This window comes from Talpa occidentalis, unplaced genomic scaffold, assembly GCF_014898055.3.
Source record: "Talpa occidentalis isolate TD23 unplaced genomic scaffold, MPIMG_talOcc4v2.1 talOcc4.7, whole genome shotgun sequence".
NCBI lineage: Eukaryota > Metazoa > Chordata > Mammalia > Eulipotyphla > Talpidae > Talpa > Talpa occidentalis.
In genome coordinates, this window is record NW_023605083.1 from 39349771 (window position 1) to 39373525 (window position 23755).

General features: G+C 42.3%; 1 protein-coding gene and 1 long non-coding RNA gene across 2 annotated transcripts in view; one reads left to right on the forward strand and one right to left on the reverse strand.

Annotated features, from left to right (window-relative positions):
* STOM (stomatin) overlaps positions 1-14151 on the reverse strand; it is a 28502-nt gene extending 14351 nt beyond the window's left edge. The window contains exons 1-3 of the mRNA XM_037493867.2: positions 14037-14151; positions 765-868; positions 162-234 (exon numbers count right to left, since the gene is read on the reverse strand). Coding sequence (XP_037349764.1) covers positions 162-234; positions 765-868; positions 14037-14097 — 238 coding nt within the window. The 5' untranslated portion in view covers positions 14098-14151. The remainder of the gene's footprint in view (positions 1-161; positions 235-764; positions 869-14036) is intronic.
* An 815-nt stretch (positions 14152-14966) lies between these two features.
* LOC119232267 (uncharacterized) lies at positions 14967-23636 on the forward strand. The gene is made up of 6 exons (XR_005122038.2): positions 14967-15193; positions 15591-15643; positions 15780-15846; positions 16705-16807; positions 22401-22495; positions 23408-23636. It is a non-coding gene; the product is annotated as an uncharacterized LOC119232267 (long non-coding RNA).
* The last annotated feature ends 119 nt before the right edge of the window (positions 23637-23755 follow it).

Below are 23755 nucleotides of genomic sequence, written 5' to 3' on the forward strand. Positions count from 1 at the left end.
GGCAGGAAAAGGTGACTCTGGCAAGGCTGGCCAGCACTGCTGCTATTGTTACCAGGCTTCTGCTACAGGAAGTCCTTCCCGAGTCAACAGAGTAGACACCCCTGTCAATAAAAAGGTCACATTTCGGGTTCCAGGCAAACAATCCAGAATCAAATACTGACCTGGTCCTTTGGCTCCTCCTTGCAAAATGCGACCCAATCTAAAGATGATGGCTCTTTCATATTCTTTTATGATCTAGATTCAAAACACAAAGAGTAATTTTATGTGAGAAGTGTAAATATTTGCATGCGTGATTTTTTAAACATGTATTTTTGTTCTGAACAGGTAAGGTAATGCTATTTTGTATTTATTCTCTATAATCCAGATAATATCTTAGAAATAACATGCCAAGAAAGTTGACTATTTTTTGCTGAGTATAAAAGCAATAGATATTTATTGTATATAAATTGGAAGGTATAGCGTATGGAAGCAAACCCATGACCTCGCTCTTTAGCTATTAATATCAGTATTTAATTACTCATGCATTAATACAAAAAAGAAAAGGAAAAATAGCTGAAGTCCTCATAGTTGTTACGGGACTTCTGCTACAGGAAGTCTTTCCTAAGTCAGGTAATGAGGGTGAACTTTCCAAAAGCGAGATGAAGAACAAGCAGTTATAAGCCAGGGGTCAGTCTCTGTCAGCCAACTTCTCCAACACACATAAAGTGAGTTTATGTGGTTAGGAGTTGACCCTTATTTCCTCAAGCAAATGAAACATTCTTTACCTTGATGCACATCCATATTGATACCGGGAATGTTATAACTGTGAACAAGAATGACACAATCACCAAAATCCATCCACAAGGTCCAAGGCCTGGACTGGGGGAATCTGCAAGAACAAAAAATAAACAGCTCTAATTGTTGTTATCAGAACAACCGCCAAGACCTTCATCTTTACCACCCGCTGACTATGCCTGGCACAATACTAGCTCTTCTACATCTGTGCTGCCCTCTGATCCTCAGAACAATGCCAAAGTGTAGGTGCTACTTTCCCCAATTTCTTTACCATGATAACACAGCTATTCCCTAAATGATTTCTTATTGTATCCAGCAAACATTTATTAAGCACCTAATATTTGTTATGCCTTGAATTTTGCATGGAAGTAATAAAAGTGAATAAGACCCCACCCCAGCTATCAGAAAGGCTAAAGTTTGTGGGCAAGACAGATAATTATAGGAACAGATAATTGTAATACCAGGTGGTAAGTGCAGATACATGGAGCCCATTCAGAATATTCTGAAGACACAGAACAGGGGTCATGCACACAGTTGGTGTTTGGGTGAAAGTGAGTAGAGAGGGTGGGTGGGTGATGGTGATGGTTGTCAGAGGGTCTTCTTAGAGGAAATAGCAGTGAAAAGGAAGGGGAAGGAAGTAAAAGGGCATTTAAGATGACAGTACAGCATAATTAAAGGTGAAAATCACATAATATATGGGCATAGACTCATTTAGATCCTCTTTAAAAATGACACCTGCAAATTATTTCAGAGGGTTATAGGCACCCTAATTATTATCCATGTCCTGATTATTACAGGTTTTCTGATTTCTTATGATTATTAACAACTTGTAGTGACTATCTTTGTTCATATTTTCTTTCACATTTCTAATTGTTTCCCTTTTCTGTAATATGCAATCACTTTTTGTCTGATTACAAATGTATGCCCACTGCAAAAAATTCAGAAAAGTATACAAAAGGAAAAACTTAACCCAGAGATAATATTCTCCCAAACCTTTAGAGTATACATATAATTTTTATAAAGAAAGAAATAAAATTTGTAAGCCATGATTCTCCCTTCCAGTTACTCCTTTCACACCTTTTTAGTCATGGTTGCTTTTTCATTTAAAATATTAGCTCGGGGGAATGAAGGGGGAAATTAAATCAATACTTGCATGAAGTTAAAAAGTCATATAGTTCTAAAAATTAGTACAAAGGGCAGCAGCCCCCTGCCTCCTCAAAGGCTGAGGATTGTGGCACTGACCCCCATGTATCAAAACACGCTTGTTATTTCTTCCTTTTTCAGTTTTGAGCATTAGTGACTGATTTCCACTAAGGAGGAAGATTTAGTTCTCATCCCCCTTAACCTGCCACATAAACAACGGCCTCCTTCTAATTACGCTATCATTTTGGTGATAGCAATGACGAATTTCATGTTATCACGAACATGTAAACACGATCACAGCTAAGCTACATAGTGAAGCAGAATGAGTTTTCCTTTCTGGTACAAATTTTAGTTTCTGGAATCAGAGTCTTGCTCGTCCCCTTTGTCTTGTTTTCACCATTCTTGCGGATTCCACCTCGAATCTAAACCTGCTGTCTGTGGGCTCTGCTTTGTCACCTTAACCCTCCGCTGGCACCCTGCTTTGGGCTCGGGAGTCCCAGCCCACACCCCCGGAAGGCCCATCACCACCACCGCAGGAAACCCGTCATGCTCTGGCCTGTGGGTTCTGTATTCAGTGTCTTCCCCATTTTTAATTTGTGCAGGACAGAGGGACTGAGGAGGCCAAGGACACCCTCCCTTTCATCAGTCACCGAAGGCTTCGGCTGCCTTCCCAGTTGCTGCTGGAGTAACGGGAGAGAGATGAGCATGAGGGCGATAAGAGCAGAGATGGCAGCAAGACAGACTTAGATAGAAAGAGAGGATGCCAAGACATAAGTAGAGGGTTAAGATGGGGAGCGTGGGAGAAAAGGGGGCAGGAGTTGCTATCCAGGTTAAGTGTTGTAGAGCCAGAGTCTACGTGAGAACTCTGGTGGCACAGACTGGAGTTTTCTGAGCTGGTGTCTCAGTAGGAGGGAATACATCAAAGTGACGCAAGTGACTCCTCAAGGTTTCTAAGCTGTAAGTTTTTGGAGCACAGACTGAGAGAATCTTCAAAGCAAGGCCAAGGTGCTATTGATGGAGGAGACTCTTAGGTCTTAGCCTAATTGCTGCCATCTTAAGACAGCTCATGGTACCTAGGCACAGGTCCAATTACTTTAGATACTTCATTTACTCCTTACCAAACCCTGTGAGGAGTTTTCAAGTTCAACGTCAGTAATGCAACCTCGCGCCCAAGCACACACTATGGAGGATGCGGGGTCGCGAATACAAGTCCTCTTACTCCAAAAGCCCATGTTCTAAAATCAGTGCACTCTTGGACTGTTTGCCTCTGAATTTAAAAATCCTCATTAAATTAGTGTTTGTGTTTGGGTCACTTTCTCCAGACATTACGCAAACACAGTAGGACTGGGGAGGAAGCTGATAGTCCTACAGAGGAAGCCCTCTTAACTCTAGCTGCCTATTTATAGCAAAAGAAGTCTCAAAGCTCCTGCCAGGCTGGGGTCTAGGTTTCCAACCTGAAGTGGATTCCAAATAAGGAACTGAGTGGCCACAAATACTTATCTGACAGCATCTGGTGCTTTCTAAAACTGCCCAGGGCTCGCATATTTCAGGCAAAGTGCTTAGCTCTGAGTGCTGAACTGGGAGCTGTGGCTTATAATTTAATTACCTTTATATTCTCAATGCCCTGTAGAGAATGGGTATAAAAGAGCAACCCTCTTACCCAGTTTTCTAACTGACGTGTATCTCCCTTTCTCTGAATCTTGATAGTGCTTTTAAACCTCTCTCATGGCACTTGGGGGAAGGCAACGGAGAAAAGGTGACAGCGTGTTTGAAACAGGAGTGAGGCTGTCCCCCCCAGCCGCCCTAGCCCCTTGGAAAGTGTGTGCCCTTCGCTTTATCTGTTCCAGAAGCCGCTCCAAAGATGGAGCGCTGAGAGAATGTGGTATGTCATGTTTTGGTGGGACTGTGGATAGCATATGTGACTGAAGACCGTTACGGGCAGGATAGGGAGCAGAAACTCCTAAGACAAAGTCTCAGAAGCAGCTTAAAATGGCCACTGACCACTCTGGAGCGGCCTACCTTTTCCTCTGGCCTCTCCTTGCCCTCAGCACAACAGTTTTCAGTTGGTTGCTGGGAAGTTCCCAGGAGGTTATGACTCAGTGCCTGATACTTTTAATTTTGTGCATTTATATCCCTTCCTAGACCTGAGATTCCCTGAGAATAAAAAATTGTCCATGTCTCCATTTGAATTCTGTTATCATATTATCATAACAGAAGCCATCTTAGTTGAGTGATCTTTCTCTCTTGAATAAAGCACATTTACCTCCATGGTCTGTACTCCTTACTCCCTGTAATAGTGAGATTGTGCTCAGTAAATACAGGCAGATGATTGCTTTCTATAATCCTTTTATTGTACCCAAGTGTTGACATGAAAAATGAGAAAATAACTAGCATTTGCCCTTTTTTGATAAAATTCTCTTAAACTACTTAATTTCCCTCCCTGTCAGGCTAGGTGTGGACAATCAAAGACCCTCCAGAAGCTTATTCATGGATTGTTAAATTATTGCATCATTAACATGAGCACCAGGCAGAAAATCCAACCCAGTTTTTTGGTGCTCAGTCGGGGCTGCCACATTGTTTTTGAAACCCCAGGTAAGTACGTGGGATAACAAATCAAGAGGAGAAGTGGGTGTTGTGAGAACTGGTCTCGCTCTTGCACATTTCAAATGCTAAGTTGGAAATAATAGGAGTATAAACTGAGGAGACTGGCACCATTTCATATTATTTGAATGCCTTTAACTTTATCCCTTTCTCAATGCTTGCAATTCTTTCTTACTGGTTATTGTTCAAAAGGTACATAAATCACATTCCTCAGAAAGGCGAGGCTTAAACTCCACTAGGCTGACATGAGCCCTTCGTCACTAACATGAGCAAAGGGGGTGACATTTTCTCATACTTCCCCAACTTTCATGGAATTTACTTCCTTCAAATTTCCCATTATCTTTAGGACTTTAGGACTAAATCCTCCTGACCAGCTTTATGAGGTGAAAGACAAACAACGAGCAGTCGGTAATCCTGAGATACTCTGGTTAATGTAACTAAAGATATTTTGCTGGGTGGGAACATCTGGAAGATTAGGGATCCCATGATGCTTGGCTGTAAATACTACTTTGCCACTGTTTAGAATATTTTTTCCTTTTGAAAACCATTTTAGAATAAATGTTTAGGCAAGGGCCTCCCCTGTGGCGCAGCGGGTTGAATGCCAAGCTGTGAAGCTGTCGACAATGTGGGTTTGATCCTGGCCGGCCAGGGAGGGACCCACATGGTGCTACCGACCTCTCCTGTCTCGCTCGCTGCTCCCCTCAGCAGTGTATTTCGTCAGTCTGCCTGTTCTGTTCCTAGCTCTGTCTCTGGTGAATCCTCTCATCCTCCCGCGCCTCTGGCCAGTAGCCCAGCTCTTGTATAAAAATAAATAAATCTTAAAAAAAAAATCTAAACGTCTTTAAAAAAAAGAATACATATTTAAGCAAAACAAAGATTTGCAAATGGATATAAACCTATATATATTAGCATTTTTAAACTGGACATTCCAAGTGGGCTTATCACCAGAAAAGTAATATATTTTTTAATATGTTTTTTTTTTTCAGTCTAGAGGCAATAACATTTTTTTAGTTTAGTGGCAATAACATTGCCACTATAAAAATTAGAGATTACAGTTTAGCAAAGAGAGAAAGAGAACTTATCCTATTTTCAATACCTCTGGATGGTGATTGTTTTCTATTACACATTTTCTATCCTACTTTTCTCACAAATGAAATAATAGTATACGCAATGATTTAAAATCTGCTTCATCCCCTAATTATGAACATCTTTTTATGTCAACATATATTCTTTATTATTAACACTTGTTTAATATTCCACATTTAGGTTGTGTTTAATTTTCTTAATTAGAAACTCATTGCACCGAACATACATTTAGCAACTTCCATACATCTTTATTGTATAAATCTAATTTTGCTGAAAAGATGAAATGTACTATTCTTAAATTTCTTTCACTCTGGAGAAATACTACTTCTCTTACTACTACTACTGTTGTTACTACTGTTACTACTACTACTAACCATTTATTGAATGTCTGTTACATTTAGCCACAACTAACTTCTTATATACATTATCCCTGATGTATATGAAATGTACTATACATATGTTCACAAAAGATATACACATATATATACATATACATATACACACACATATATATACACATACATACATATATACACACACATAAATATATATACATATATTTACAAAAATCGGTAAGATATTCCTCCTGGAGTTCCAAGTAATAAAGCAAAAGACTGCGGGAAGAGACAAAAAATGAAAAAAAAAAAAGCCATGAAACATGAAAAAAAATTATATAGTCATTTTTGCTAGACTAACTTCTACATTAGCAGTGATTAAGGATGATATACAGGTATAATTTCTGTATGCTGTATGCTGTTAATAATCCCTAGAACACCATATCAGTTGACCTACTTTATGGTTTATTGAAGTTGGCACCAGTGGAAATTATGTGGAGTAATAAATTCCATTTATCATTTGTTCTAAAGTTCAAAAGATACTAGATGTCCACCTCAGAGAAAGACCAGAAACAAGTCTTAGATAGTATGAAAACCTTACTCAGAGTTACATGCATTACTACATACAAAAAGAAAAGGAAGAGCTGAAGAATTATTAAAGTACAAGGACAACCTTTTCCTTCCTCTTCTCAAAATGCAAATGAAGCACTTCCTGCCGTAAATCACCAAGAACAGTTTAGTTTGGGTGGGGAAAGACAGGATGACTAGGAATTTAGTCAGCTATCTAGATCCAGCAGCACTTTTTAAGGGGTAACAGTAGGTCAAAATGAAAGGTCTTGGCAATGTCTGAATTTGAATTCTTCTTAAAAGTGTACATATAATCAGGATCTAACTTTTACTTTTATTTTTTTAAAGATTTATTTAATTTATGCAAACAAGAGCTGGGATACAGGTCAGAGGTGTGGGGGGCAGGGTGGTGGTGAGAGGATTCACCAGAGAGAGTAGTGGGCAGAACAGGTGGATTAAGTGAAATACACTGCTGAGGGGAGCAGCGGGTGAGACAGGAGAGGTCTGCTGTGCCATCCAGGGATTTCCCTGCTGCAGTGGCTTGGACAGCTTCATAGTGCTGAGATTTAACCCCTTGTACCACCAGGCTATATTCTTAGAAGGCTATATTCTTCATCAGAGAGTCTATGCCAGGATTTGGCAAACTTTTCCTGCAAAGGGACATAGAATAAACAATTGTGCAAGTCATGGAGCCTGCTCCGACTGTAAATACTCTGCTGCTGTAGCTTAAGAGGAGCCACAGCCATGGGGCAGACGAGCAAACATGAATACTGTGTTCCAATAAAATTCAATTTACACTGAAATCTGAATTTCATATAATTTTCCTGTGTACTGTTCTTTCTGAATGTACAAAAGATTCTTAGCTTTTAGACTCTACAAAAACAGACAGGTGGGCAGTATGGTCTATTCCTGTTCCGTGTCATACAGCTATCAAGATGAAGAGGAAGGCTTCATAAATTACATAGTACCCTTGATCTTTCGTCCAGTTTTTCAAATAAAGGCACATTTTCCCGATTCCCAGTTTCTATTTCCTTTGCTTGTTTCAAAACAAGGTCTTTATAAGACCTGGTAATACTGCAAAAAAGCAAAGGGGCTGAAAAGTAAGTGAATATAATTTATCTTCATCTAATCAAAATTTACTATAACTGAGTTTTCATAATGACTGAAAGTTGTTGAGAAAGAGTCAAAAAAGGGAAGGAAACAGGAGAAAAGCAGTAAAGGAGTGAGGAGGAGAGAGACAACAAAAATGAAGGCAGAATCCTATAGAGAGAAAGATAACAGAGGAGGGGAGAGGCTGGGTTTAGCACATAGTAGGTCTCAGTAAGTATATATTGAAAAAATGATGGTACTTAATAGAGTACCATCTCTGCAGTTCACTTGGGCTGACGCTTTCAAAGCAATCAAGCACACAATAGAACCCGTCTTTCAAATAACTGTTTTAATTAGGTTTTAATTCTTCCACCGCCCGCCCTTATTCTAAAACCTCTAGGGAAAAAATTATTCTCTGGGCTAGAGCGGCTACAGGTGAGAGGGTATCAAGTTAAGAACCATATCTGAAGACTGTTACTTTTCCTCCTCATTATAAAACTAAGGACAGCTGTAAATACTAGACAAAACTGATACATGAACCATTATGTGCTCTGAATCACAAACTTATAGTGGTTTACCTTGAGATACTATGGAAAGGAAAGGGGCTGATCCTTTCCTAAAACCTTTTCAATAAAAGTTGAAATGGGGGCCTCTCTGGTGGCACAAGGGGTTAAGCACCGCACTATGAAGCAATCCGCAGCCTCTGCAGCATGAGTTCGATCCCCGGCTGGCCAGGGAGATACCACATGGCACAGCAGACCTCTCCTGACTCGCCCGCTGCTCCCCTCAGCAGTGTATTTCAGTCAGTCTGCCTGTTCTGTTCCCCACTCTGTCTCTGGTGAATCCCCTCACACCCCACACCTCTGGCCTGTACCCTAGCACTTATATGCATAAATAAATCTTTAAAAAAAAAAGTTGAAATGAAGCGAGTCCTTTGCTTAGCTCAAAAAGAATAAGGATATTAAAAAGGTGTGAGTATTTTATTCTCCATGTATCTTGAGGATTTTCTGTAGCTTTTCTTTCTTCATGTGTTTGCAGCCATAAAGCAGGAAGGAAAACGTAGGTAAGACCACCAAGAATTATTCTGAATCCTTCAGTCTTAACAGGGCCCTACCTCCTCTTCTCTACAGCACTTCACTATCTCTAAACAACATTTATCACACTTATAATTACAATGTGTGTTTTCTTCATGAGATCTTGTTCTAGCAGTATAGCAGTACAGCTTCCAAATGGGCCATGCCACTTGTTGTGTGATCCCGGGAAAGTAGACGAACTTCCTGTGTTTCCGTAATACTCATCTAAAAATAGGGCAGTAGCAGTAAATGTGCTAATACAGGAGGCTAAGTGCATAATAGGTATTCAGAAACGTTTGTTAAATAGTTGTTGAATGAGCGAGTGATTCTGCCATTTCTTTGCGGGTAAGACTGCCTATTTATTACACAAGAAAAAAGGAAACTGCGTGTCAGCAGACAGGATTCAAGGAGAGAGTTCAGAATCACCGCTGTCCCAAAGCAGTTGCCACCCTGCTTTCTTTTTAAAAATCAGACCTTTTCCACCCATGAGGTGAGAGAATTTAGGAAGGCAGACAAGCATGGGCTCTTCCCGTAGCTGGGAAGATGAAAGTAGTTAGGTTCACAAAAATTGGAGAGAAAAACAATTTCACAACAGTATTAAGTTAATTAGGGTTAGATTAGACCTGAAATATTAAAATATTAAAACAAAACCAAACCTTCCGTCTTCAGGAGGAATGCCTCCCCCAGCTCCCAGTTTTTACACTTTAATATCTTAAAAGTATATTTAAGTTTTTCTCAAAAGTCTTTGGAGGTAACATTATTTTAATAAAAGAAAGAAAGAAAGAAAGAAACAGTAAAGTATGAGAAAACTAGAGCATAATGTTGCTAATTCTTCCACTGAGGCCAAACAGCAAAGCAGTGCCTAAGGGCTTGGAGTTTCCTGTTAGGTAAGGCTACATTTTCCCAGTTGGTACTTAGCTCATATAGTTATTATTGCTATTAACTAGATTAAAAGTGAAAAGATGTAAGCTAGCACTTAGAAAGTGCTCAATAAATAATAGCTATTATTATTGCAGCTTTGTGATCACTATTAATATAATTTATAGCACTAAACTTTTTGTTAAGTGAATTGCCTTTGGGGACCTGCCACAGAAAAAAATACCAAGACTAACAATCTGCTTGGGGACCCTGTCTCAAGAGGAGAAACAGACCACATTTGGAGAGGCAAGACAGAACTCTAAACTTTCTTGAACCATCCATATGACTTTATGTCCATAATGTAAATAACGCCAATGACTTCCATTTTAAAGTTTCAGAAGTATATTCACATACACTTTCTTATTTGATACTCAAAACCTTGGGAAATATATGCTGCAGTAAGACTACGTCCAACATGTGGTTGAGGGGTTGCCCTGGAGGTGGAAAGCCTCGCCCGAGGTGACTCAAGTAATAAATGATGGTAGACCTCTCCATTCAGACCTCTGAATTCTAAATTCTGCTCTCATTCCATTAGATGATACCATCTTACCATAAATGCACATTCACGTCTAGACAAAAAAATTGGTATAATTGTCACCACTGGACACTTCATTGGTTGTATATTCAAGGTTAATCCACTGAAATGTCAGGACAAATGCTTGGTGTTCAAGTTTCCTTTCTAGTCCCTGAGTACAGACAAAGATTCAAAGAGAATGGAGGAGCCAGGGTGCGTGAGCACTCGGTCACAGAGAACTGGAGAACAGCCGTGCCACACACACTTCCTTCTTTCTACAGGCTGGGACCTCTAGCTTCTCTTTCCACATTTCAATACATGCAGATTCCTTACTATGTACAATATATATTTTTCACAATTACAATCCCTTCACTAATCATAGAAACCTAGACAGCCTATAAATAAACAAGTCTACATGTAATAAGGAACATTACATGTTCCTTAAATCAACAACCTGGTTATAACAAACTCAATGAAATGAATACAGAAAAATTTCTCCACCGTCCTAAGTCAAACACATAACCTTGTGATTTATCCCGTAGGAGCTGGGGCCTCTACCTCCCTTCTATGCTTCCTTTTTCTTTCAAAGAACATTTTTGCAAACCTGTTATGTAGTAGATCCTGAGTTTATTTCAGTGCAGAAGAGCACCATCTCTGCTTTAAAAGCTCGCTGGTCTAAAATGATGGGGGATCAGATAACTCATGAGTCAACCGATAATGAGAATACTGTGTAATAAGCCTTAAGATAGATCAAGATGTGTACAGGATGCCAGGCAGACACAGAAGACAGGTGCTCACCTTTTAAAAGGTTTTAGGAAAAGATTTCTACACCTTCTTAAAAAATAGATTTTGAACCCAATCTCTATCACTTTACCAACATTAAATTTTGGCTTCCTTCAGAGCGGACCAGGCATTCCAAGTGATTTTGTCTTTAACAGTGTAAAATGTACATGGATTGGTAGGACCAAGAACCTATTTAACCATAAACAAAATACACAAATGCCAGCTTTTGTAGACTTGGTTGTTGGTTTGAGTTTATTTTTGTTTAACCATTAATGGTTTAGCTCAGATTAATTATTAAGGAAGTTAAAAAGTTCTTCCCAATCTCATAGGCTGTGACAACTGAAATAAACAAATCAGTCCCATGATTCTGCTTATTTTCAGGCCTTCTCCCAGAGGGATTTATTCTGTTGACATGGTTCTTAATTATAATAATACATTTCTACCTGCATCATTTCATTACAAAGTGAATGAACTGGCTTTAAGGAAAAAGTCTTGCCCTAGGTTTGCTCACATTTATGTTCCTCAGAATAATTACCAGCAAAGGCACAAAGGGACAGAGTTTGGACTTTTATTCTCCACTGCTTTCTGCAGAAGGAGCCCTCTGGAGCTGCAGCTATCCAAGAGGTCTTGACTGAAGCTATTTTCCCCTGGGCTTTTGTTGTTTACTCTCTCACCTTCAGTGAAGTGCTGGTGTTTGACAGGCTCCTCCATTTGGCTGTGTACCTTGAAGGTAGCTCTAGGCTTTGAAAACTGGTCTAGATTAGAGAGCCCAGGCTTGAAGCCTACCCCTAATCACACCCAGTTCATGTGATTTTTCCACTCTGAGCCTCAGTTTCCTGGCTGTGAAATGGTGGATAATGATATTACACTCTCCTCTTTTTTCCTGTTTTATATTTTCTACAATATTTATTCTTATGTACTTAAATTCCAAATCAAGCGCAAGCTACATGAAGTCAATTTCTATAGCTTACTCATGTATTAATTCTCACAGACCTGATAGCTTACGCTGCATAGAGTGAGTGAGAAATAGTTGGTAAATCGATCAATCTCATTGGTGGTATACTTTAAATTTAATGATAGCACCTAAAATTTTTATCCCATTTGGCGAATAACTCTTATCTTCATTGCACAGAATCACACATATAAAGATACAGAATCCATCTTGATATTGACATCTTCCTTGTGGAGCTATCAGAGGACTACAAATAGATAACGTTTGTAAAGCACCCTGACTTGAGTTCAGCCCATGGTAAGCACTCCGTAAATTCTATTTAACAAATTTTAGTAATTGTAATTGTTTTCTTACCAGTGTCAGAGCTGAGGTTTACATTAAAAAAAAAAAAATGGTACACACCAAGCAAAATATGTATATATAATTTTCTGAGGGGGTACACAGTTTTCATTAGATTCTTAAGATTCCTGTCTAAAAAAGAGATCAGGTATAGTACCAAGAAAAATAATTTAAAGTGTGACCGTGAAAAACAACCAAATGAACATTAAGTACAAAGATCACGTTCATTCCTAAAAAACTCCCACAGATTTCCCATTGCAGTTTCATCAAAACTTTAATATGGTCCTCACAGTCCTTTGACTCCCAGCAGGAGGTCAGGGCACAGAGGGAGGGATCCTGTCCACTTCCTCTCTAGGAAAACACAGCTAGCAAAGAGGTGGATTCACGATTTTTGCAGGCTCAAGCTTTAGAGTCAGTACTTGAAGTATTCAAATCCAGACTTAAAATAAAGCTCCAAGACTCGTAAACTGTATCATTTTAAGTGACTTAACCTCTTAGAGAATCAGTGTTGTCAAGCATTAAGTGGGGAGAGGACAGGAGTACCACATTATCTGCTGTGAGGATTTAATAAAATAACAAATAAAATACACAGCACTTAATTTTTTTTTTGGGGGGGGGGCTATTATTCTCATCTACTCCTCCCTCTTAGACTCCTAATTTGGACAGCTAACTCTCAAAGGAGGTTAGTAGAGCAGAGTGAAACGATTTCCCCAATTCTGTTGGTGCTCCTGGAAAGGAATTAAAGACAAGGATTCCTGGGCAGAGATACGGGACTTATTCTAGATGGGTGGACAAGGCTGGTTATTCAAATAATCAGAACAGATGCCTCGAATGTACCCTTCTTTGTGGGGTGCTGGAAAAGCCCACCCAGCCCCTTCACTTTCTTTCCCTTTGCCTTCCTGTCTGAAATTCCATCTTAGAAATAATTCCTTTGGATCACTAAGAGCCCCAGGGAGGGAACCAGTACCCCTGAGAGGTTTATCACCTCTCTTTATTGGACTCCCCCAGCCCCCCAAGAGGTTAGCCAATAAAGATTCCAGGTGCTAGCTTTCTCAAGGGTTCTAGCTCTTTCACAAGGGAACAACACTGGGCCATTCACAGCTTCTGCCTTCAGACTAGGAAGGCCCTGGGACGGTGGGGGAACCTGGCTGCATGACAGGTCCCTGGGACCAAGGCAGCAAAGTGAAGGGGGCAGGAGACAGAAAGTGAAGCTGGAAAGCGACATGGAGAGTACCGAAGACCCTTCCTTCTTCTCTCCCGCAGAGACAGTCCACTTTGTGTCGGGAGCGGGGCGGGGGTGGGGTGGGGGGGCCAACCTTCAACAGGTGGGCGTTAAGATGAAATGGGATGGACGGATGCGGATGTGGGAGCAGGAGTTCCCAACAATTCCGGGGGCGGGGGGCTTCCTTAGGTCGGGGGCGGGGGGCTGGGTGGAGGAGACGGTCTCCTCAGGATGGGGGGGGGAAGGGGAGTGGGCGGAAGACGCGGGGCGCGGGTGTGGGGCGCAGGTGTGCGCCCCGGCTCCACCCTCGCCAGCCGCGAGTCACAGATGCACTTGGTGGCGCGCGTGCAAGACCAGAGATAATGAATGAGCTGGGAGCTGGCACCGGACCTGGCATCTGGAAGCCTCGGGCCAGCGCGAGGCCCCGCCAAGGCTCCGAGTCAGCGGCAAGGCGCCCCGCTGTGGGGGCGCCCCCTGCACCCGCCGCCCCGGGCCCGCGCCCAGCCTGCCCGGCGGGGTCGGCTGGCCCCGGCGTGCGAGGGGACACCGGCCGCGAGCAACCGTCGCGCAGCCCCCAGGCAGCAGGGAAGGTGGGGAGCGGCGGGGGCCCCCCCGGGCTGGCCAGCGGCGTGGGGCTCACCCTTGAAGGAGTCGGGGACCCGCCGGGCTTGGGCGTCCCCTGCGTGCCGCTTCTCAGCCATGCTGCCGAGCCGGAGCCGCGCTGCGGTGCTGCGATCGCCGAAGCCGGAGCCCGAGTGGCGAGAACCGCGCGGAGCGGACCCCGGGCTGGCGCCAGGGCTGCGGCCCCGCCCCCGATGCCCCGCCCCCCGCGACCCGGCCAATCAGCGCTCAGGGCCGCGAGGACACGCCCCCTCCGCCCGCCCCCTCGCGCGCGAAGGCCGCGGACTCCCGGGCGAGGCGCCGCCTGAGGGAGGGGCCGGCACCCCGGAGGTGGGGTCCCCGCGGCGCCGCGGGGCGGGGGGCGGGGCGGAGGCCGCGAGGCGGGCTGAAGGTGTCGGGGCGGGGCTGAGGGGCAGCGGGGAGGGAAAGGTGCGAAGGAGGAGCGGGCGCGCTTCCGGGCGGGCGGTTTGGAGGGGAAGATGGCGCCCTCCCGGGGCGCAGCCTGCCCGGGCCGGGCCGCGGCCTCACGTGAGGTGCAGGTGACCAGCAAGGGCCTTTCTCGAGGCCCTGCCGCCTGCCCGGCAGCGTGCGCCAGGTCGGGCGTCCGCTCGAGGAGCAGACACCGGGCCTGGCCTCGTGGCGTCTGAGCGGCTCGTTGGGCTCATCTCGGCGAGCCGGGCGCTCGGAGGATGCACAGGTGGCGCTGAGGGGACGGCAAGGCCGGTCTTGGGAAGGGGGAGGGCCGGGCGGGGGGTTTCAGAAAGGGAGGCCCAGCCAGAGAGGAGAGGGCGTCAGCTGGACTCCCCCTCAAGCTTTCCCCGGCTTGGGGCCGAAACACCTCACGCTGGAAAACCGGTTAGGGTTTGTTCTCCGCGACTTGTCCTAATGCAAAATGTTCAAAGTATGTACCCAAGAAGGTGCGCTTCCAGAACATCCACTGAGGTAAATCAGTCAGAGGAAGCTCAAGGAGAGGCGATGTGCCCTTCTCCCCAATTTCCTCCAACAGGTGACCTCTCACCTGGCCGTGGAGTCAAAGGCGGGAAAGTGGCTCTGGCACAAGTGTGTGTACAGGGCCATGCCATTCTGTCCCCCGCGTGGAGTCCTGTCACCACCACCCCAACCGCGATGCAGAGCCGGTCCACAAAGCTCCCCCACTACAAAAATTCCCCTGGTGAGGTAGCAGCCCTTTTGTCTTCTTCATGTGCTCTGTGTTTGGTTGTATAGTATTCCACACTCTGTGGTGTTTGCGTAATATAAGTGCTAGGTTTTCCGATTTTAGCTCTGGAAGTTTGTGGCTGACAGGACAGAAATGAGCACCGACAGTTGAAACAGGTGGCTGATCATTTCTGCTTTGGGGTGCAGACTGTCCTGTGGCTGAAACTCCATGCAGATCTCTTAGGTTGACTTGCAGTGACACGGGCCAAGAAGTTTATAGTGTTGGGGGTGTTGGGGTGGAGTACAGCTTGGCAGTCCCTCTGTTCTTAAGCCTGGAGAAGGTAAGGAGGGGAGTACAGCTGATAAATCACTCTGAGAAAGTGCGCAGCTTCTTTTTTCCATTCCATAACAAATAAAGCCCCAGTGGCATGGACTTCCTGCTGCTCCAGAGAGGAACAAATGCACTTGCAGGTACTTAAGCCCTTCAGTAGGGGAGAGCATTTTTACCAACTGCCTATCATGAGAAAGCATAGAGTTTTTATTTTTGCTGAAAAGGAAAATGGTATGAAATTAATGTTTGGTCTCCTCCCTGCTGCTTTTGCTCAAGGCAATCCCAACAGCATCACTTCTGGAGAATTAGACAAGAGGATTCTCCCTTTGGGACAAAGACTTTGGTAAACACTTGTTGGCTTTGGTTTCAGATTGCATCAGTTCTGGAGCTCATTCCAGGCCCCAAACTAAGAGCAAACTCTGACTTGCTTTTTAAAATTACTTGAGATAGGATGAGGATTTCCACATTTGGGTTTTAAAAGGTTCAATTTCACTCACCCATGAAATTGTTATATTCTGGCTTTCCTATGCATAGTCTGGGGGAACTTCTAATCCTGAATTTTCTTCCAGCAATGATTAGAAGTTAGTGTTTTTTGAGATATTTATGCCTTAAAAGTGGAGACATTATATAAAATTACATTATCTAAAAATAGTTTGAAGGGAGTTATTTGTAGTCTTATTGCCTTTAACGGAATGACTGTGATTTTGGTGCGTTTTTCCCCTTAGCTGTTATCAAAAGGATATTTGCATATAGTTAAAATCAGAGTATAAAATATTTTGTAGTTCTTCTACGTTTTATGTTGCTGTTATTTGCCTAGCAAATGAAGGATATCGTTAAGTATTGATTGATGATTAGAGTGATGATATTAAGACATGGACATGAGTTTGAAGACAGACATGCATATGAATCCATAATTGAATAAGACAGAAGGAAATTTAATTAGGCTATTTCCTGTGTCCACACAAATGCTTTAATGGGAATAACAGGAAAGCCCTAATTTATTTTCTTTTCCTTTAAATTGCGAATCCAGCTGTTCTCAATGTCTTTAGTAAAGTCAACTAATCAGATAGTTTTGAGGGAACAACAATACCAGCAAGTCCCATCTGTTCTGGCATTTTTCCCAGGACTAATAAATTTGGTCTGTTTCTCTCTATGCACTAATTCACAGGTATTGATCACAACAATGTTTTTGTCTTCTTAGCTCCTCTCTTCAGAAAATCACTCCAGGCTTGGTATCCTAACGTGTTTCATGGGAAGATTTTACACATTTGCCTATGGCAGCAGACCTGTTATACAACAACTTGGTAAGAGCCCGGGAAGTCCAGGTTTTCAGGTCTTATGAAAATCAAAAGAATGAATGAAGCATTGGTGTTACTTAATAGAATCATCTATGGGAAGAATTATCAATTCACTTTATCAGTTCACTCAGTAAATATTTATAGAACACCTACTACATGTCAGTTATTGTTCTCAATGTTTGGCATACATCCTTGGATAAAAAGACAAAAACTCCTGCATTCATGGAGCTTACATTCTAGTATTTCTTTCCAAATGTACACTCTTGTATGCTTCGCCCTGGTTTACTAGGGCTTCCATACCAAAGTATCACAGACTGGACGGCTTCAAGCAACAGAATTTATTTTTCTTACAGTTGTGGAGGCTGGATGTCCAGGATCAAGGTTCAGCAGAGTGGGTTTCTCCTAAGGGACTTGAGGGAAGGATTTGATCCAGGCTTCTCTCTTTGACTTATAGTTGGCTGTCTTCCTGTAACCTCACATTGTCCTCTTTCTGTACTAGTCTGTGTCTAAATGTCCTCATTTTAGAAGCACACAATCATAATATATTAGGGCCCAGCCTCATAACTTCATTTTAACTTAATTACATCTTTAAAGACCCTGTCTCCAAATAGTCACATTCTGTATTCATATTCTGAGGTACTGGGAGACAGGACTTCATTACGTGAGTTTTGAGGAGGACACACAATTAAGCTCATGACGCCATCTCTGACTGTGGTGTGTCCCAGTCTCTATCTTGCCTGTTTTGAATATCTCTGTGCTATTCAAAGCTATTTATGTTTCATAGTAAAATGGAACTTGTACTTCTGAGTGACTATTTTACTAGACATGATTAATTTTTAAAAAATACTGATAAGAAATTTAGGAAGGATTACTTTACTTGAAATGTTGTTCCATTGAGAATATTATCTACCATATTCTACTCTTTTGCCAAAGTTATAAAAATTAATAAAGGGGAAGGGGAGCTGTGTTGAAGAATGGATTCTCTGTTGAACAGGTTATTCTTAGGGAACTAAGGATTCATGGTAAAAAATACTTTTTCAAAAGCTTATGTGGAAGGAGAGACATTATTTCTGATAATAAAATTTTTTTGTAATTCAAGTATTATCATTGCCATCATTTACCATTACCACCAATTACTATTTATTTTTTTCCCCATGAAAAAAACTGAGACTGGGTTTAATCACTTGGTCAAGTCTCACAGATTATAAGAGATGGAGGTACTATTTGCCCCAAGTCTATATTAGTCAAGTTTCTGCTCTTAAACTTTCAGAATAAATAAAAAGAAACAAAAGACACTAACATTTCATAATGCAGTCCTCAAAAGTGAATATGTGTACTCATATACTTAAAGGAGTTTACCTTCAATCTTCATATACACTTAACCTTTATCTTAAATGGAAATCTATTAATATTTGTGTTTTTGGTTTGCTCTGTCAAAATATGTCTGTCGTAAATACTGGATTTATAAGGACATAATCTTCAGTTATGATCAGTATTTTATAGTTTATTTCATTTTACATCTTGGATTACATTGACGTATTTAAATAATGGTTTAAAAGTTTGGATTTCTTTCTTTTTAGTTTTAAAGAATCAATTTTTGTTTTTCTGTTGCACAAGTTGAATGGGGCAGCTTGACTGTCTGGAGACATCAGGGAAGATTTCTGCAAGAAGCAGTTTAGTAGAATAGATACGGTTGGAAAAGTATGCTTTAGGAATAGAAAAGCCCTTGTAAATGCATAGGAGTACGAGAGCTTGATATCTTGGAGGAAATGAAAGTAGTAAGATACGCGGGGTATGGGAGTGGTGGGAGACGATGTGGACGGAAGGGCATATGCTGGACTTAGAAGGTAGTCATGATGTCACTGAAGACCTTAACAAGAGTACAGTGATCACAGTGGATGTATGAGAAAATCACATGACAATCAGAATAGGTCTATATCTATTAAAGAAATTGAATCAATAATTAACAACTTTCTAAAACAGAAAACTCACTGGTGAGTTCTACCAACTGTTTAAGAAAATCTACCGATTCTCTGCAATCTCTTCCAGAAGACAGAAGCAGAAGGAATACTTCCTAATTCATTCTTTGAGGGCAGCACTGCTCTCACATCCAAATGCTTTCACATTACAAGAAAACTACAGACCAGTATCTCTCCTGAACATCGGGGCAAAAGTTCTCAATAAAATATTAGTAAATCAGATCCAACAATGTATAAAAATAATTATATATAATTACATATAAAATAGTTCAACATTTGAAAATCAATTAATGTGATCCATCACATCAACAGGCTGAAGAAGAAAAAGCACAGTTAGCCAGCATGGGAGTGGACCGGTGAGCTGAGTGTAGCAGAGGTTTATAAATATAGTTCTGTGGCCCAATCCTCAGGCCTAGAATAATAGAGTGTGGTGGCAGGAATGAGAAAGTGTAGCAGTGAGAGTAGCTATATCAGAGAACAGAAAGTATCAGCGGCATCAGAGGCCAGGCCTGGGCAGTGTCAGAGGCCAGACCTGGGCGGTGTCAGAGGCCAGGCCTGGATGGTGTCAGAGGCCAGAGTGCATGGACAGGCACTCTCCATCGGCACTGGTGCCTTTGGCGGGTCCCAGTAGCTATCAGACCCAGTGGGCATGGCTCTGTAGCTGCTGTGTTGTTCATTAGCAACTCCAGGGGAAATTGCCAACAAAGGAGTGCGATGATGTCAACCATGTGGGTAACCAGGAGGATTATTCTGGAGAGCACCCATGAGGCGGCCCTTGGGACACCCAGAGCTGTTCAGCAGGGAAATGAGCTGGAGAAGTGTAGATGGAGACAGCATCTGAAAGACAGATTTGGGATCTACCTTATCCTTGGGTTGGTATGATCTAGGGGAAAAGTACATGTCTTATGAAGAGTGCTTTGTTTTCTTTTTTTTCCTTCTAAACTTTATTTTTTAAAAAGATTTATTTATTTATACAAGCACTGGGTTACAGGCCAGAGGTGCAGAAGGGTGAGAGAATTCACCAAAGACAGAGCGGGGAGCAGAACAGGCAGAAGGACCGATGTGCACTGGTGAGGGGAGCAGCGGGCGAGACAGGAGAGGTCTGCCTCACCATGTGGGAATCTCCCTGGCCAGCCAGGAATCGAAACAGCGCTGCTGCAGACAGCTTCACAGCACTGCACTCAACCCGCTGCACCACCAGGGAGGCCCGAAGAGTGTTTTGTTTCCTTCCTTCCTTCCTTCCTTCCTTCCTTCCTTCCTTCCTTCCTTCCTTCCTTCCTTCCTTCCTTCCTTCCTTCCTTCCTTCCTCCCTCCCTCCTCCCTCCCCTCCCTCCCTCCCTCTCCCTCCCTCCATCCCTCCCTCCTTCTCTCTCTCCTCTCTCTCTCTCTCTCTCTCTCTCTCTCCCTCTCCTCCCTCCTCCTCTCTCTCTCTCTCTCTCTCTCTCTCTCTCTCTCTCTCTTTTTTGTTTATTTATACAATAGCTGGGGTACAGGCCAGATGTACGGGAGGGTGAGAGGATTCATCAGAGACAGCAGGGAACAGAACAGGCAGACTGACTGAAATACACTGCTGAGGGGAGCAGCGGGCAAGACAGGAGAGGTCTACTGCACCATGTGGGAATCTCTCCAGCTGGCTGGAAATCGAACCTGCACTGTAGAGGCTAAGGATAGCCTCACACAGCTGTGCTTAACCCGCTGTGCCACCTGGGAGGCCCTTGTTTTCTAAAATAGTGAAGAAAGGATCCTTTTTAGGCAAAGGACACTCAAGGGATGAAGTGATGTGATATAGGTTGAAAGGCAAAGAGATGATGACAGACGACTCACTGAAAGAGAAATTCCAAAGATACTAGGGGATACCCTGGGTATTTCTCGAGGAAGCTAGCCCCTGGCAGAAGTTGGCATTGCATAGATGATGGAAGGACCAGTTTTCCAATCCATGGATATGATAAATCTCTACATTTAGTTAAGCCTTCTTTGATGTGATTTTTTTTTTATGGTGAACAATGAGATTCAGCTAATGATAAATTAAAAGCTTATTCCTGATAGAATCCACATCCCCGAAAAGTTCAAATGGTTTAAATGTAAGGTTAAATCTGTTCTGAACATAGGGGTGTGGTTACTAAAAGTTAGTCCAACCATATGTGGAAGTGCAAGGAATAGTGATTGTTTCTTACTTTTACTTTTTTAAAATATAAAAATAGAGCAATTTTTTTGGTCACCCTACATTTCTCCTAAACATTGCAGAAATGGAAACTCTTGTTCTTTTTTTTTTTTTTAAGATACACTTTTTTTTTCCAAATGTTTTTTTTTTAAGATTTATTTATTTGTTTATTTATTTATTTATACAAGCACCGGGTGCAGTCAGAGGCGCAGGAGGGTGAGAGAATTCACCAGAGCCAGAGCAGGGAGCAGAGCAGGCAGAAGGACCGAAGTACACTGCTGAGGGGAGCAGCGGGCGGCAGGAGAGGTCCGCGCGCCATGTGGGACCCTCCTCTAGTGGCCGGGGAGCAGCCGGGGATCAAACCGGCACTGCAGAGGCTGCAGGCAGCTTCGCAACCCCGCGCTCAACCGCTGCGCCACCGGGGAGGCCCGGAAACTCTTGTTCTTGATGGGGAAATGGAAACTCTTGTTCCACCAGAAGAAAAGACATTCAGAGCTATTGCTATGTTTGGCTCTATTTTCATTATTTATTAACCAAATAGACATAAATTGAAAAGAAGATACAAAGACTAATGATTACACTAAGTCATGGAAAAATCTGTTAAAATCTGCATGTCATAAAATTAAGGGGTGATTTTAGGCAAATTCCCCTAAAAATAGCAAAATTAAATTGTACTTAATACTCAACAGTTATTATAATTTGGCACTGTGGAACTTTTTTTAAACCAGATTTTATTTATTTATATATACAAGTACCGTGGTGTAGGCCAGAGATGTGGGGAGTGAGAGGATTCACCAGAGACAGAGTGGGGAACAGAACAGGCAGATCTACTGGAATACACTGCTGAGGGGAGCGGGGGGCAAGACAGGAGAGGTCTGCTGTGCCATGTGGGTTGCTCCCTGGCCGGGGATCACCACAGTGGCTGATGATAGCTTGATAGCACTGAGACTTTAACGCCTGTGCCACTAGGGAGGCCTCCAGAACTATCTTTTTTTTTTTTTTTTTTAAAGTAAAGCTACCCTATTTTTATGAAGTGACAATGTAGTAATACATAGAAATGTTTGGTTTTGTCCGGTACTTTTTTCCCTTGTGAAGCTAATCAGTTTTGTGCTCCCTTACTTTGTCATTGAATCATTCTTAGCTCCATGTTAGGCAATTTATTCAGGAAATGAGATCATCAGAAGACTTTTCTGAGAATTCTAGGCCTTCAAAAGTAGCAAACTCTCCAGGAGAGTCTCTGATGTTAGAAAAAAAAAATAACTTCATTGAATTGATTTGCCTTGTGTACATGGATGGATTTTTACTAGCCAATCTCTTAACATTCTCAGACATAATTGTTACTTTTAGAAAGAATGCCTGTTTGCACTGAATTGTGTTAAATTGGAAAGAATTTCTTACATTTTAAGATGAAAAATTCAGGCAGTTTCAAAGGACTTTTTTTTTTTTTTTTTTTTTGTAGGGATGAAGACAGCGTTGCCCTGTCTTGGAGATCAGTTCTGTGTACTTAGCAACCTAAACTGTCCAGCTTTTCCATGGCTTCACTTACCTAGACAGGTGAGCCTGAGTTTTTTAAGCTCTTAATGATTTCACAAAGTCTCCTTTGAGAATGGTGGTAGGATGCTGATCTTGTTGTGTTATTTGAAAGACAGGTCTTTCTGTTCCTTGGTTTCTAAGTTACTGGGTATCTTTGTTATTAGGTTCTTGTCTCAAGAGACTCAGCAAAAGGGGATAAATGGTGAAAGAAAAATGTGTAATAAATACTATAATAAAAAATGCTTCCTTAGAGGAAATAACATTTGTCATTCATTAATTTATTCAGCAGATATTTACTGTGTGTAAGTATAGCCTGGGTGCCAGGGATACAATGATTAATAAGACAGACGTGGCTCCTGCCTCCATAGAGCTTTCCGTCTGGTGGTTCCAGAGAGTGGTTTGCAGGCAACACATCCTCAGGGAAATGGTTATTTCCTAGAGATCAGGCAAAAGGAGAGACTTCCTTTCATGTTCCATGATGGTAAAGTGGCTTTCCTGAAGTGACAAAATTGCTAATCAGGTTATCGCGTGTGTTCTTCTGGGACTGTACACTCACTGGCGAAGCTCTGGAGAGCTTTCAGATAGCTGTTGCGTAGACCAATTTAAAGGGGAATGGGAGGGATTGAATCATAATTGGTGCCTTTAATGGCGTGGTGTATTTCAAACCGCGGTTTTCATGTGACTGGAAGTCCATGAATTACCAGACAACTGAATTCTTATTGCAAATGTGTGGCTCAGTGGTGCTTGCATGAGTAGTAAAGCAAAAGCTTGCAAATCATATGTTATTATGTTCTCTATCATAAATTTTATCTTTCTTAATTTCAGCAAGATGTTACATGAAATTTTACCACAATTTTGATATATTGACAATAATTCCACCTTAGCCTTTAGTTAAGATATTATAGATCTTACTTTTTCTTTTAAAACATTCAGGATTGGGCCTCCCTGGTGGCGCAGCGGTTGAGCTCTGGGTTGCAAAGCTGCCCACAGCCTCTGTAGCACCGGTTTGATCCCCAGCCACCGGGCGAGGAGGGTCCCACATGGCGCGTAGACCTCTCCTGTTGCCCGCTGCTCCCCTCAGCAGTGTATTTCGTCAGTCTACCTGTTCTGCTCTCAGCTCTGGCTCTGGTGAATTCTCTCACCCTCCTGTGCTTCTAACTGTACCCAGTGCTTGTATAAATAAATAAATAAAATCTTTAAAGAAAAACATTCAGGATTATCTAGTATATTAAAAGGCAAGATATTAATTATAATTGACACATGAAAATTTAAATAGAATAC